The sequence below is a fragment of the Mus caroli genome, unplaced genomic scaffold, assembly GCF_978045245.1.
Source record: "Mus caroli unplaced genomic scaffold, Mus_caroli_1 scaffold_15, whole genome shotgun sequence".
In the NCBI taxonomy this organism is placed as follows: domain Eukaryota; kingdom Metazoa; phylum Chordata; class Mammalia; order Rodentia; family Muridae; genus Mus; species Mus caroli.
The window spans coordinates 22473683-22490289 of NW_028227270.1; the positions used below are offsets into that span (position 1 = coordinate 22473683).

At 43.9% G+C, this 16607-nt stretch overlaps 1 protein-coding gene across 2 annotated transcripts; it reads right to left on the reverse strand.

Annotated features, from left to right (window-relative positions):
* Positions 1–2035: 2035 nt before the first annotated feature.
* LOC147000867 (eIF5-mimic protein 2) lies at positions 2036–3376 on the reverse strand. Of its 2 annotated transcripts, XM_085830888.1 has the most exons (2): positions 3097–3375; positions 2036–3007 (listed from the first exon to the last, which is right to left on the reverse strand). In XM_085830888.1, exons 1-2 carry the CDS (start codon positions 3178–3180, stop codon positions 2084–2086), a joined length of 1008 nt encoding a protein of 335 aa, XP_085687014.1. In that variant the 5' UTR covers positions 3181–3375; the 3' UTR covers positions 2036–2083. The 2 variants fall into 2 exon arrangements, with proteins under 2 accessions (XP_085687014.1, XP_085687013.1); XM_085830887.1 differs by having other exon boundaries at positions 2036–3376.
* Positions 3377–16607: the final 13231 nt, after the last annotated feature.

Here is a 16607-nt window from a genome sequence, read left to right on the forward strand (position 1 = left end):
AGGAACTATGAAACAATATTTTTCACGTGTGTTTTGAGGAGTGAAAACACTAGTTCTGACCAAGTAAATGTCAGCCTAATCAGTTTCACTCTGTAGCAGGAATGAAAGGGAGCCAGACAAGTTGTCATGGATTATTCTTATGAATTAGCTTTTTACTCTGTTTGTACAGATTTAAAAGTTTGGGAAGAGGAATCCTATAGATAAGTTCATGAATGTTATCTTTCAACATCAGCAGTATAGAATACTTACCATATTCACTCGTTAATTTAAAATAATATTTAATGTAGAGTTCAGAAGAACATTCCTGAAATAAAGACATCAGCTGATCAAAGAGGCACACTTCATCACTGACGAAGGTCTCCTTACCAGAAACAGAAGTCCATACTGCCTCTCTAAGAGTAGAGGAAATCGCTAGAGGCCTTGATGCTCTCAATGTGGAGAGGAGACGTCTTTCTCAGCATATCTGTCATAGCTGAATGAATGTCTGTCATCTCAGTACCCCGTTTGGGGGCATACCATGATAAGTCTACCTTAGCTTATATAGCGCCATTGAATAAAATGCATGTGAAAATCTTTCACAACATAGCTTTTTTTTTTTTTTTTTTTTTGCAAGGATGGACTTTATTTAAAAAAAAAAATCTTTTTAGGACTACAAATTACAAAGGGAAAGCAGATCACTACACAGAATCTAATGAATACATTTGCCTGTGCATAAAACTTTATCAAAGTCATTCATTTTACAAATTCACCCCACCCACCAATGTTTTTGCTACAGTGCTCTTAAGGTTACTATACCTTTATTTCAAATTATATTACATGTTATTCTCTCAAGATAAACTTTAAATACCAAATTCTTGGCTTCTAAGAATGGCACCTTCAAAATGGGCAATTTCCACTCAAGTCTCTGGTGGCATTATTCTCTTACTATTTCCTTTTACCAATTAAAAAAAAACTTTCAAAATGTTCACTTTTAGCCTTTCCCAAAAAAGGTGGCTACATCTTCCACTACTAACTATAAATGGATAGCAAAAAGAAAAGCAACGAAGGCAGCCATTAAAATAAATGGATTAATCAACTGAAGTGTTTGGCTCATGGCAATTTAAGAAAACGGCAACTAGGGTGAGTTACCAGGCGCTGACTGTAGCAGAACGAGGCCAGGCCCAGACAACTGAACGGCAGACCACGAATGACTGTCCTTCACCTTCACAAAGGAAAATGGAGTCGTACAGAGATCCTGTTAGAACACGCTCACCCAAAACACTCAACAATCGTATGGTTTAGTGACATTTCCTTGACTCAGTCCTTGTGGGAACTCTTAACAGTCTAGCTGTATCCTGGGGTAGAACGTTTGTGTGAGGAGTTATCAACATGTTCTACCTGGAAAGATACAACGGAACCTAGAAGTTTCTCAAAAAAGCCTCAGCTTCCTTCTTCCTACCTCTGCCACATGTAGTTCTCAAACTCAAGTTTGCTCTCCATGGCTTTACTAAGGATGATACCCAGAAATCAAACAACATCTGGGGTTGAAACTCTAAGAAGAAAATGCTCACATCTAACCAAGGTCAGGATTTGGGTTATGGATTCAGTCATCCACAGGGCTTTCACTGATGAACAGGGCTCTGGACACACTGAGTTATCACACAAATCATTGCCCTTTGAGACTTTGAATACTTTTACAGTTTAATTTGCAAACAGAATCTTTTTGTAACAAATTATTTTTAACCAAATCATATCTTGAAAACTGTTTATATAGAAAACCCAGGGACTAAAGTGAACTGCTCATTGCGGAAGGCCTTACATCACATTATTACAGTAGAAAATACAGGAGGTAGAAGATAACTGAAAACCAATGCAACATCAGATTCAACTCTACGGCTCCTGCAGCTCGCTCCTCACACGTGGTTTCAGAAACCAAAGCCAACATTTCCAGTAACCATAAAAACAGTTAAAATAAAAATTGCCATGAAAGCCCTTATATCATGCTTGATATAGGGAGGTAGGAAGATGTAAGAACCAGGACACATGAGACATGACATTTTATCTACAACTCCTGTTTGCTTTACTGAGGATGTTGGTTCAAAATTCAGTCACCTTCTTCAGCTTCAGACTCAGATTCCTCCTCAGCATTTTTGAGCCATTCTACAAACTTCTTCATTTGCTCAAGGAAGACACTTTTGCCCTTTGCAACATGTGCGTCTTTATACCACTTCAGAATGGGCTCTTCACTCAGGACCTCAGCTTTATAAAAAAGCACCACTATTTTCTGGAAGGCTTTCATGAAGTGAATGTTGTCATAGCAATACTCCTGAATCTTCAGTAGCAGAGTCAGCTCAGACTGACCTTGGGTAGTGAAGGCAGCAAGGAGAGGGCTGTATTGCTTCAAGTGCTTGATGGCTTGTTCTGCTACAAGCTCCTCCTTTTTGTTCCACTCCACGGTGCTCATCACACTGGACCAGACTATCCCAATGACCACTGGTTCCGGAATGTTGTTCTTTTTCATCTCCTCCTTGACATATAAAATTATGTCCTTGAATGGGTCACCCCGGGACATCTGCTCCTGCAGCTCTTTCTGGAGCTCCTTCCGAGCCCCAATGGTCTGCTGGTTGCGGACATACTCCGAAAGCTCTTTCAAGCCCGCCTCAGTGAAATACTTAGTGAAATGCTCAACACTTTGTTTATTGGCAGGGAACAGCTCCATCAGTCTGTTGTCCATGCTGACTTTCCGAAGACTTGCAGCAACTGCATTGATGTCTTTTTCATTTATCCATGATTTAAAGAGCTTTACAGCAAAAGCTGCTGAAACCCCTTCTTTAACCAAATTCTCATTATAAAGGCTGTTAAGAATGGATGCATTAAGGGTTCCATTAGCCAGAAGGACCCCAGTCAACATGGCGAGCTTGTTCCTCTCCGACTCTGAAAACCCCTTTAGGAAGAGCAGTAACTTTTTAACTTCATCTTCAAAACCTTTCTCCAGGTATTTGTAGCGCCTGATTAGCTTGTTAAAAACCTGAGCGAATGCTTGCATGGTCTCTAGGTCTTCTTGTGCTGCAAACACACAGACATCTGTGCGCATCATGTCATCTGCCAGTGTACCACCTGGGGCCAGCATTCCGCCAGCCACCAGGATGTCAAAGAGTGTTTCTGCATAGCGGCGGTAGTCAAGTTTTGCTCCAGAAGCATCGAGAAACTTAGCTACTGCTTCCAAATCAGTACCAGTTTCAGTTAAGCCTTGAATAATACAGTCTTGAAACTGAGTGGGGTCAAACCTCTCTTTTTCATCTCTTTTTCTGGTTTTAAAACGCTGGCCTGATAGCGTTGGTTTTTGCTGCTTTTGATTATTCATAAAAGACACCCGAATTTAGGCGAAGAGAAAAGAGCCAGAAATCCCCGAGCTGGCGGCAACTGCGGCGCTGTCTCCTCTGCGACCGGAACTAACGCCCACAACATAGCTTTTAATAAATATATTTGACTTGTTTTTATTAGATACTTTATTTACATTTCAAATGTTATCCCCTTACCTGGTCTCCCTCCGAAGCCTCCCTCCCCCTGCTCACCAACCCACCCACTCCAGTTTCCTGGCCCTGGCATTCCCCTATGCTGGGGCATACAATATGTTTGACTTTTAAGAAAACAAATCAGAGACTGAAGAGGTGGCTCAGTGGTTAAGGGCACTTGTTTTTGCAAAGGATCTATGTTTGGTTTCTGGCAACCACATGGTGACTCATAATTATTTGTGACACAAGTACCAGGGGATCTGATGCCCTTTTCTGATCCCAATGGGGCTAGGCACATAAGTCTCTCTCACACAGAGAGACACACACATACAGGCAAAACACATAAATTTTTCAAACTTTCTTTTAAAAATGGATAATCTTTTAGGAAGGTTTAAAAGATAAGTAGAGGGGCTGGAGAGATGGCTCAGAGGTTAAGAGCACTGACTGCTCTTTCAGAGGTCCTGAGTTCAAATTCCAGCAAACACATGGTGACTCACAACCATCTATATTAGGATCCAATGCCCTTTCTGGTGTGTCTAAAGATAGCAACAGTGTACTCATATACATAAAAAAATAAATCTTTAAAACAAAAAAAAAGGAGCCGGACGTGGTGGCACACGCCTTTAATCTCAGCACTCGGGAGGCAGAGGCAGGTGGATTTCTGAGTTCGAGGCCAGCCTGGTCTACAAAGTGAGTTCCAGGACAGCCAGGGCTACACAGAGAAACCCTGTCTCGAAAAACCAAAAAAAACAAAACAAAAAAAAAAAACAAAAAAAGGAAAAAAAAATTTTAAAAAGCAAGGCAGTGGTGGCTCACACCTTTAATCCCAGCACTTAGGAGGCAGAGGCAGGCGGATTTCTGAGTTCGAGGTCAGCCTGGTCTACAGAGTGAGTTCCAGGACAGCCAGGGCTACAAAGAGAAACCCTGTCTCGAAAAAAACAAAACAAAACAAAACAAAACAAACAAAAGATAAGTGAAAACAATCCAGGAAGTTGTTTTTTGTTTGTTTGTTTGTTTGTTTTTTGTTTTTTCGAGTCAGGGTTTCTTTGTATAGTCCTGGCTGTCCTGGAACTCACTTTGTAGACCAGGCTGGCCTCGAACTCAGAAATCCGCCTGCCTCTGCCTCCCAAGTGCTGGGATTAAAGGCGTGCGCCACCACGCCGGGCTCAGGAAGTTTTTTTTTAAAGATTTATTTTATTTATATGAGTACACTGTGGCTGTCTTCAGACACACCAGAAGAGGGCATTGGATCTCATTACAGATGGTTGTGAGCCACCATGTGGTTGCTGGGATTTGAACTCCGGACCTTTGGAAGAGCAGTCGGGTGCTCTTACCCACTGAGCCATCTCACCAGCCCCTACCACCATTATTTTTAACATCTGGGTAAAATTTCTCTTAATGTTAAAATTTATGTTTCTAAATATGTAGAATATTGACACAAAGCAAAAGTTAGAAGGTAATTTCTAAATTTCTAAAGCCAATCTTTGTTTTTCTTTCTCCCTTTTTTCTTTCCTTTCTTCCTCGCCTACTCTGTTTTTGTTGTTGTTTCTTGTTTGTTTGTTTGTTTGTTTTTAATTTTTTTTGAGACAGGGATTCTCTGTGTAACGTTGGTTGTACTGGAACTCACTCTGTAGACCAGGCTGGCCTCGAACTCAGAGATCCGCCTGCCTCTGCCTCTGCCTACAGAGTGAGTGCTGGAACTAAAGGTGTGCACCACCATCACCTAGCTTTTACCTTTTCCTTTTCTTTTTTCCCTTGGGGGAGGAAAGGGTTTATTCGGCTTACACTTCCACACTGCTGTTCATCACCAAAGAAGTCAGGACTGGAACTCAAGCAGGTCAGGGAGCAGGAGCTGATGCAGAGGCCATGGAGGGATGTTCTTTACTGGCTTGCTTCCCCTGGCTTGCTCAGCCTGCTCTCTTATAGAACCCAAGACTACCAGCCCAGAGATGGTCCCACCCTCAAGGGGCCTTTCCCCCTTGATCACTAATTGAGAAAATGCCTTACAGTTGGATCTCATGGCGGCATTTCCTCAACTGAAGCTCCTTTCTCTGTGATAACTCCAGCTGTGTCAAGTTGACACAAAACTAGTCAGTACAATTGACCCCTTGTCAACTTGACACACAAACACATCACTGGTAAGCCTCAACCCTTAGTTTCTTATTCATCCCCAAGATCTAAATAACTTTAAAAGTCCCACAGTCTTTACAAATTCTTAAAATTTCAATCTCTCTTAAGATCCAAAGTCTTTACAATTAAAAGTCTCTTAACTGTGGGCTTCACTAAAAAAACTTCCTTCAAGAGGGAAAAACACCAGGGCACAGTTCTCCAACCATCCAATGTCTGGGATCCAACTCATGATCTTCTGGGCTCCTCCAAGAGCTTGGGTCACTTCTCCAGCCATGCCCTTTGTAGCATACACCTCATCTTCTAGGCTCCAGATGCCTGTACTTCACTGCTGCTGCTCTTGGTGGTCATCTCATGGTACTGGCATCTCCAAAACACTGCATGACCCCTTCAGTCCTGGGCCATTAATTGCAACTGAGGCTGCTCCTTCACCAATGGCCTTCCATGGCCTCTCACAGCGCCGAGCCTCAGCTGCTCCACATGACCCCTTCATGCCTTCAAAACCAGTACCACATTGGTGACCCTTACACATTACCAAGTCCCGCTGCAGCAGAAGTACAACCTTGCCTATCTCTGGAACACAGCCTCTTTGTGCTTTCAGAAAACACTTCCCAGAAGATGTCACCTCAATGATGCTGGTCTCTTCTTAATCACTGCTAACTTCTTAGCTCCAGCTAACCAGCATCAATAGTCCCAGTAATGCAAGAGTTTCACTTTAGTAGTTCTGGTATCTTGTTAATCACAGCTGATTTTTCAGCCCCAGCTAACCAGAACCACAGAATCTTCCCAATCAAAATGGCAATGGCCCTGAAAAGAGTCTTTAATTTTCCCTCTGAAATTTCACAAGCCAGACCTCAATCTTCTGCACTGTTCTCAACATTATCTTCCAAGCTCCTACACAACATTCGGCAGAGTTCTTATCACCGAATGGATTTTCTGGCCCAAAGTTCCAAAGTCCTTCCACAGTCCTCCCGAAATCATGGTCAGGCTGTCACAGGAATACCCCACTATGCTGGTACCAATTTGTCTTAGTCAGGGTTTCTATACCTGCACAAACATCATGACCAAGAAGCAAGTTGGGGAGGAAAGGGTTTATTCAGCTTACACTTCCATACTGCTGTTCATCACCAAAGGAAGTCAGGACTGGAACTCAAGCAGGTCAGGGAGCAGGAGCTGATGCAGAAGCCATGGAGGGATGTTCTTTACTGGCTTGCTTCTACCTTTTCCTTTTTTAAAGACAGGGTCTCATGGTCTCAGGCCATGACTGTTACATAACTCACTATGTAGGCCAAGCTGGTTTTGAACTCACAGAGAACCATTTACCTGTCTCTGCCTCTTGAGTACTGACAGGGACTAAAAGCCTGCCCCACCACACCTGACAAAGACTTATGTATAATATGTGGAGTCCAGAAGAATGCATCAGATGCCCTGGAGCTAGAGGTACAGGTCGCTATGAGCCACCTGCTGGGTGTTCTGGAAGCTGCACGCCAGTGCTCTGGAAAAGTAGAACCCACTCTTAACCACAGAGCCACCTCCAGCCCCTCAGTGTCCTTTTCAACAATGTCACCTTAGTCCCCCCCTCTGCAGACGGTCATTATCACCACTTGCTCACATATCCTTTTTTCCAGAGATAGTATATTTGCATTCAAGAAAATAGGTATTAGCCGGGCGTGGTGGCGCACACCTTTAATCCCAGCACTTGGGAGACAGAGGCAGGCGGATTTCTGAGTTCGAGGCCAGCCTGGTCTACAAAGTGAGTGCCAGGACAGCCAGGGCTACACAGAGAAACCCTGTCTCGAAAAACCAAAAAAAAAAAAGTATTAAATTGTACACATATTGTGAGTGTACATGTCTGCATATACATATAAAACATTTATATTCACACAGACTTCTTGGTTTTTTTGTTTGTTTGTTTTGTTTTTTGTTTTTTCAAGACAGGGTTTCTCTGTATAGCCCTGGCTGTCCTGGAACTCACTCTGTAGACCAGGGTGGCCTCGAAGTCAGAAATCCGCCTGCCAGCCGGGCGTGGTGGCGCACCCCTTTAATCCCAGCACTCGGGAGGCAGAGGCAGGCGGATTTCTGAGTTCGAGGCCAGCCTGGTCTACAAAGTGAGTTCCAGGACAGCCAGGGCTACACAGAGAAACCCTGTCTCGAAAAACCAAAAAAAAAAAAAAAAAAAAAAAAAAAAAAAAAAAAAAAATCCGCCTGCCTCTGCCTCCCGAGTGCTGGGATTAAAGGCTTGTGCCACCACGCCCAGCTCACACGGACTTCTTAAAGCATGTGGTAGTATGTTGTGGTTTTTTTGTTCAGACACACCAGAAGAGGGCATCGGATCTCATTACAGATGGTTGTGAGCCACCATGTGGTTGTTGGGAATTGAACTCACGACCTCTGGAAGAGTAATCAGTGCTCTTAATCGCTGAGCCATCTCTCCAGCCTGTTGAATTTTTTTCTTTGCCACGTTTTTCTACTTGAATCTAGTGGTATGCTGGAGATGGTTAACACCTTGCTATCTTGCACTTCTATAACCCATCTTGCACTCACTTTTCTGCCTGGCAGGTTCTTCCGCAGACACCACAAGATTCTTTCCTTCCACTCTTCCTCTAGGGCTACACTGAATACGCTCTCCCAAATAGGCCCATTGTTCCCTGTTTTTAATAGTCGTCTTCACTGCTTTCGGCTGGTGTGTATTACAGTGCAGGCGCTATTCTCAGAGGTTTGCGGGTTGTGATTCATAATAGTGTCTCTTTGAAGTTGGTAGTATTATCCCTACTTTACAGCTGTGTGGCTTGGGCCATGCACATGGATAAGGCAGTATCCTCAAGGACGGGGAGTTCAGGAGCCACTGTCCAGGCAGTGTCACTTTAGAGTTTAGAGGCATTGTCTACATGGTCCCTCATTTCTTATTTAAAAACAAACACAAACTTATTTCAATAGTGGGGACTAAACCCAGGCCTTTACATACACTAGGCCTGTGCTTACCAGTGACCCCGTTACAAAGCCCTTTTGAAGTCAGGTCTTTCTAGGGAGCTCAGGCTAATCTCAAATTTTGTGATCCTTCTGCCTCAGCCTCTTGAGTACTGGGATTAGAAGAGAGTGCATAGCGGGGTCGGGGAGTTGAGTGTGTAGGGCTGGGTGCTTGGCTTTAATCCCTGGCAGAGGCAGGTGGATTGCTGTGAGTTCAAGGCCAGCCTGGTGAACAGAGTGAGTTCTAGGACAGCCAGAAATACACAGAGAGAACCCCTGTCTTGTAAAATAAATAAATGATTAAATAAATAAATAAAAAGAAAAAGGAGGGGGCTGGAGAGATGGCTCAGTGGTTAAGAGCACCGACTGCTCTTCCGAAGGTCTGGAGTTCAAATCCCAGCAACCACGTGGTGGCTCACAACCATCTGTAATGAGATCTGATGCCCTCTTCTGGTGCATCTGAAGACAGCTACAGTGTACTTAGATATAATAATAAATAAATCTTTAAAAAAAAAAAAAAAGAAGCCGGGCGTGGTGGCGCACGCCTTTAATCCCAGCACTCGGGAGGCAGAGGCAGGCGGATTTCTGAGTTCGAGGCCAGCCTGGTCTACAAAGTGAGTGCCAGGACAGCCAGGGCTACACAGAGAAACCCTGTCTCGAAAAACCAAAAAAAAAAAAAAAAAAAAAAAAAAGAAAAAAAAAAAGAAAAAGGAAAAAGTATGCATAGCATTCCTGGCATGCATTACTTTTTATTTGAAAAATACATCTTACCATGTATGTACATCGTGGAACTTACCATGTATGTACATTGTGGAACTTAGACTATATATGCATTCCCTCACACATGTGTGGTGAGAACAATTAAAATCTCTCCCGGGGCCTGGTGGCTATAGCACACTTGGTAACACGAGGGAGGCTCTGAGTTAGATCCTCAGCACTGAAAACTAAGGTGTTCAGTGATTTGAGGAAGTGCAGACTGGAGAGATGGCTCAGTGCTTAAGAGCACTCACTGGTTATTCTTCCAAAGGTCCTGGGTTCAATTCCCAACACACACACGGCAGCTCACAACTGTCTCTAACTCCAGTTCTACGGGATCTGACGGCCTCATACCAATGCACATAAAATAAAATTAAAAGTTATTTATTTATTTTTTTAAAGATTTATTTATTTATTTATTTATTATATGTAAGTACACTGTAGCTGTCTTCAGACACTCCAGAAGAGGGAGCCAGATCTCGTTACAGATGGTTATGAGCCACCATGTGGTTGCTGGGATTTGAACTCCGGACCTTCAGAAGAGCAGTCGGGTGCTCTTACCCACTGAGCCATCTCACCAGCCCTAAAAGTTATTTTTTAAAAGATTTATTTATTATGTATACAGCATTCTGCCTGCATGTATGCCTGCAGGCCAGAAAAAGGCACCATGGGCTGGAGAGATGACTCAGTGGTTAAGAGCACCAACTGGCCGGGCGTGGTGGGGCACGCCTTTAATCCCAGCACTCGGGAGGCAGAGGCAGGCGGACTTCTGAGTTCGAGGCCAGCCTGATCTACAAAGGGAGTTCCAGGACAGCCAGGGCTTTACAGAGAAACCCTGTCTCGAAAAAACAAACAAACAAACAAAAGAGCATCAACTGCTCTTCCGAAGGTCCTGTGTTCAAATCCCAGCAACCACATGGTGGCTCACAACCATTCCTAATGAGTTCTGTCGCCCTCTTCTGGTGCATCTGAAGACAGCTACAGTGTACTTAGATATAATAATAAATAAATCTATTTTTAAAAAGGGGTAGGGGTGCCAGATCTCATTACAGATAGTTGTGAGTCACCCTCAACTGGCTGGGAATTGAACTCAGAACCTCTGACAGTGCTCTTAACCTCTGAGCCATCTCTCCAGCCCCAAAAATTATGTAAAAGAAAGAAAGAAAAGTGCAACGTAATGTCATCAGCTCTATCTACCCTGTATGAATTGCTTCCTTTTTTTTTTTTTTTTTTGAATTGCTTCCTCTTGTGTACTGTACTTCAGTATGACACTAGACTGATGTCCTGGCCTAAGGTTTGATGTTGTACTTATTCATCACATATATTATGTATTTTCTTGTCTATCCCTTCTGTCTGTAAGAACTCTGAGAGCAAGATTCACCTGTTCTTTTCGCACATGTAGGAAAGGCCAAAACACAGCAGTGATGTAAGAAATGTTTGTGGGACGAATGCACAGCCAGATCTGTAAGTTATACTTAGCCTATCCCAAATATAGGAGCCCACGCACAAGGTGGGAAGCAGGAGGTGTGCCTTTCTGTTTGTGGGTTTGTTTTTCAAGACAGGGTGTCTCCTTGCAGCCCTGGCGCTCTTGGAACTTGCTTTGTAAACCAGGCTGGCCTCGAGCTCACCGAGCACTGTCTGCCTCTGCTACTGGAGTGCTGGGGTTAAAAGCTTTGCACCACTACTGCCTGGTGAGATGGTGCGTTTTTTTCAGGAGCAAAGAAACAGAACACCCGTCCCTGACACACACACAGCAACACTAGGTTAAAAGTATAAACCTGCAAGGGGAGAGCAGATAAAAAATGTAAACAGAGGCTATGGCTTCTGTCCCAGCTTTAGACTACCTCATCGAAGGGCTGCATCCGTCAGTGAACAGGCAGAGAAGAGAAATGTAAGGGACATTATAGCAAGAATATGTGTGAGTGACATTCTTTTCTCAGAAGACATATTTGAAGACAATTTTGAATATAGGAAAGAACTCGTTTTAGCTGCATGTAGGAGGTAGAAGGAAAAAAACAACCTATATTTTATGTGCCTAAATGGGAAAATGCAAAAAACAAAACAAAACAAAACAAACAAACAAACAAACAAACAAAAAAAAACAGTTGATGACACTTTTATGTTCTTGAAACACAATAAGGAAAGGCACATGTCATCCTATAGGATTTTAAAGCTAGGACCAAACGCCATTTCTGTGTGTGTGTGTGTTTGTGTGTGTGTGTGCTGCATGGGAGCTGCATGGGAGCTCTGGACACTATGAGATACCCAAGCCTTACTTCCTTCATTTGAATCTCGGATCGACTTTGAGTGGCCCTCCCTACAGAGGCTTACAGAGAGAATGTGGTGGTTGTTCTTAATGGTTTTCATGGAGGGCAGTTGGAACATCAGTAGGCTGAAAGGATTTTCTGTCTTCTCCTACCTGTAAAAAAGGCTCTTTTTCCTTTTCCTTTTTCAGTACTTTGGACTGCTTTCCAGCATATGCTTGATGGTGGAGCTGCACCCTCAATCCACAGGGACCAGTTTTTAATACAATAACCAGATGTCCTGTTTGGGGTGGGTCAGCCCTATATTTTTATTAGACTTTGAGTTTTTGAACAATTACACTTTAGAGCTGACAGTAAGGAGACAAAAGAGTTTTTAAACAGGATGTTGTAAATAAATGTCTTTAAATTTTTTATGGGATCCTTATCAGCATTTATATCCCTAACATATCAAATCATATACCTAGGTTTAGGGGAAGGAAGCCAAGGAAAAGGTCAATTTATGGAGAGAATGTGAAGACTTTTGAACAACAACAACAACAACAACAAACCCAATCATATATCTCTATCTCCATCTATATATCTATCTTTATATGTATGTATGTGTATATATATATATATATGTGTGTGTGTGTGTGTGTGTGTGTGTGTGTGTGATAAAAATTGTAAATTAAAGTCCCAGGGACAAATTTGACTTTCCCTTTTTTTTTTTTTAAAAAGATTTATTTATTATTTTATCTAAGTACACTGTTGGTATCTTCAGACACACCAGAAGAGGGCATCAGACCTGTGAGTAGGGGGGCGTAGTGGCGCACGCCTTTAATCCCAGCACTTGGGAGGCAGAGGGAGGCGGACTTCTGAGTTCAAGGCCAGCCTGGTCTACAAAGTGAGTTCCAGGACAGCCAGGGCTACACAGAGAAACCCTGTCTCGAAAAAACAAAACAAACAAGCAAACAAACAAAAGGGTTGTGAGTCACCATGTGGTTGACTCAGGACCTCTGGAAGAGCAGTCAGTGCTCTTAACCGCTGAGCCATCTCTCCAGCCCTCAGCCTTCCTCTTAATGCTCCCTCTTTCCATCTTGGTGTTCTCAGGGTCTCACTTCCCTCAGCAACACTCTGTCTACACCTCTTTGTGTGTTTGTGTGGAGAAAGTGGGAGGTGGTGCAGTGGTCAACCCCAGGGGTCCTTCTTTGACCCTGCTCCACTGCAGGGACTATAAACTCATAGCATTCACTTGGCTCTTTCTATATGGGTTCTGGGGATCAGACTCTGGTCCTGTGTTTGGACAGCAAGTCTTCACAGACTGAACCCCTCCCAGACCCCGCTCCATCCCTCCTCACACGGCTGTGGTTACACATCCCAGGCCCATTTACTTGTTATGGGACTTTAGGCAATTAATTGAATTTCCTGGAGCATATTTTCTCAGTACAGGAAGTATATGAAGTGACCTGCCTCTCTCGAGGAAGGACAAACACTTAAAAAGATACCTCCAGAAAGGAGTGCGCATTTATAGGTCACATTCTAGTGGTGCTCACTTCCAAAAAATCACTCAAAGACAAATGCACTTCATTTTCTTTCTTTTCTTTTCCTTTGTTTTGTTTTGCTTTATTTTGTTTTTTTTGAGACAGGGTTTCTCTGTGTAGCTCTGGCTGTCCTGAAACTCACTCTGTAGACCAGGCTGGCCTTGAACTCAGAAATCCGCCTGCCTCTGCCTCCTAAGTGGTGGGATTAAAGACATGTGCCACCATTGCCGGGCTGCACTTAATTTTCAAACTGAAGCTCACGTTGTATGCCAAAGACTGTTTTCTTTTGTGACTCACAATGTAAGGATTTTGGGTAAAACTTGGATTATAATATTGCGGAAAATGGGTCTATGGAAATAAGAAACTCCAGGAGAGGAAGTGGGGAGGGAAGGATGGAGGGAGGGAAGGAGAACACTTTCGTTTCTTCCTAAATTATTTGCCTCCCAACTCAAAAGGCCAGCTAGAACTAACTGAAGGAGAATAGGACATCTGTGCCACCACCACTTTTAAGTATTAGGGCTCATTAAGGAAGGAGGGCTAGAAATAGTGAAAGAGCCTGGTGATAAGAAGGGCCCTGAATGCTGTCTTCTGGGCACAGCAATACACTCAAAACCACTGCTGCTGTGGTTATCAGCAATGAGCCTGCCCAAGACCAGGTCTAGAAGTCAACCATGGATCACAGAGGGGCTCAGAGGTTCTACCCTTCCCACTGAACCACTGGCCACTGATAGGATTTAGGGGAGGAACAGCCACCGTGTTCAGTTGTGTATCCTGAGGACTCTAGGGATACACAGAATTCACACGGATGTAACAGGGGAATCCTTTAATATGCAGGACTGAAATAACCCATAAAGCTGCTGTTCCTCTGACGAATTGTCAAGGACCTTAGGCTCCACTGGGTAGTTCCAAACCCACAGTTATGCAGGTGCTCCTGGTTAGACTCAGTGAATCAAAAAAAAAAAAAAAAAAAAAAAAAGGGCTGGGTGGTGGCAGCACATGACTTTAATCCCAGAACTCTGGAGGCAGAGGCAAGCAAATTACTAAGTTCGAGACCAACCTGGTCTACAAAACAAGTTCCTGGACAGCCAGGGATACACAGAGAAACCCTCTCTTGAAAAATAGAGAAGGGAGGGGGAGCAAAGAGGAGGAAAGGAGGTGGGGGGGGGGAGGAGAAAGCACAGAGTATAGGTAGAGTTTCCATTACATGCCTTTGCAAAAGCAAGCTGAGGGAAGAGGGTATACAGAAAATCTGAGTGGAAGAGAGAGAAAAGAATAAAGCTAAAACAGTTCCCAGAAGCTGGCAGCCAAGAGTAGTGTGTGTCACCCAAGTGTGTCTGTCCCACTGTGTAACTAGGGTTGCTTGCATGAACATTAATTAGTTAGGGGCTATTTGTGGAGCAAAGGCCACCTGCTAATGGCTACACCACAAGGAAAATAAATCTTCCCTTAGCAACCACTGATGGCCAGCAGTTCCTCGGGACTAGATGGAGACTCAGGAGCCCTTCTCCTGTCTATTATGGAGCATTGCCAGGCCCTGTCTCCTGCAGGTAACCATAGCTGTTGAGTTCATGACTGTGGGATCCTGCTTAATCTCAGTGGTTGTACTGGCTGGTTTTCTTTTCTAACAACTTGACACAAGCTACAGTCATCAGACCGGGAAAGTGTGTCCGTTGAGGCCATGTCTTCATGTGATCCAGTTGTAAGGAATTTTCTCAATTAGTGATCAATGGGGAGGGCCCAGCCCATTGTGGGTGGTGCCATTTCTGGGCTGATAGTCCTGAGTTCTACAAGAAAACAGGCTGAGCAAGCCATGAAGAGCAACCCAGTAAGCAGCAACCCTCCACCATGGCCCCTGCATCATCAGTTTCTGCCTCCTGGTCCCTGCCGTTTGAGCTCCTGTCCTGACTTCCTTCAATACCAAACAGTAATATGGAAGGGTAAGCCAAATAAACCCTTTCCTCCCCAACTTGCTCTTTGGTCATGGTGCCTCGTCACAGCAACAGAAACCCTGACTAAGACAGTGGATTAAGAAGTCCAGTAAAGACAGCCAGGGCTATACAGAGAAACCCTGTCTCGAAAAACCAAAAAAAAAAAAAAAAAAAAAGAAGTCCAGTAAAGGGGCTGGTGAGATGGCTCAGTGGGTGAGAGCACCCGACTGCTCTTCCGAAGGTCCAGAGTTCAAATCCCAGCAACCACATGGTGGCTCACAACCATCCGTAATGAGATCTGACTCCCTCTTCTGGAGTGTCTGTCCCGAAAAACCAAAATAAATAAATAAATAAATAAATAAATAAATCTTAAAAAAAAAAAAAAAAGAAGTCCAGTAATGCTACGGCCCTTCTCCCCATTCTCTGGCTCTTACACCTCTTGCCTTCATGCTTCCTGAGCCTCCTGAGCAGGGAGTGAAGTCTTATTTAGGACTGAGCACTGAGCACTCAGCAGTCACTTAGCCTCAGCACTTAGGCCAGCTGTGAGTCTCTTCACTACCTACTGCTCACTGTGAGGCTGATCAAGGCTGAGAGCAGCTCTAGGCCATAATAGAAGACAGTTGATGCCCTGTTCATTTAGCCAAGCAACAGTGGTAGGTACCCCTAGAGCCTGTGATCTCCCTAGCCACAGGCTTTTCACCAGGTTTACAGTTATCAGGCAATGGATTCCTTTCTTTAGAGGAGGCAGGCCTCACACCCTCTCAAGCTCAGAGTTCTAGAAATTGGAGAACACAGCAGGGGCAGCTGCTCAGCTGTAGTGCAGGTCTCTTGGTAGATGACACCACAGTAAGTAGGATTTGAGGAAGAATTCACAGGAGATGCCCGGCTACTTTATAACTTTATAACATTCCATTTTTGCATGAAAGACTTCAGTCCCATAAGACCTGCATTGATCCCTTCGAAGATTAGTGCTCCCATGGTCTAAATTATTTCTCCTAGGCCCACCTCCTAGGAAAGCAGTTGGATCCAAACCATGCCAGCCAGACTCAGCTCCCTGCCCAGGCTCCAGAGGCTCTTTAAGGATGATCAAGCCTACTTCCTCCTTGCATAGCTTAGCCAATGGTGCCTCTTGCTTGATTGCTCTAGCTTAATTCCTATTAGTCCAGTTAGGGAGATAGCCAGCCCTGAGAGCCCAGTTTCTTGTCAGTTCCTTCCTGAGGGAAAAGCAGAGGTGGGAAGGCTAATCTCGGTGAGAGTGCCCTTTGAGACAATGTTGCATCACTCATGTAACACACATGCACTGTTCCCACCTCGCACCAGGCACTCACTGCTCCGTGTTCCTTAGTGAGACTCTTCCACCGTCTCCTTCCTGTTGGATTGTGTCTTATTGCACAAATGCTTAATGAGATGGCTACTGCCTATATAAATGAGGGAAAGGAGAGAACGGGTGAAGGATAGTAAGGAAGATTAGGCCCAGTTACATTGAAACAAAAAGAACAAGAATTGCTCTACTCTGGACATGGTCATATTGAACTAAAATTAAGTATTTAA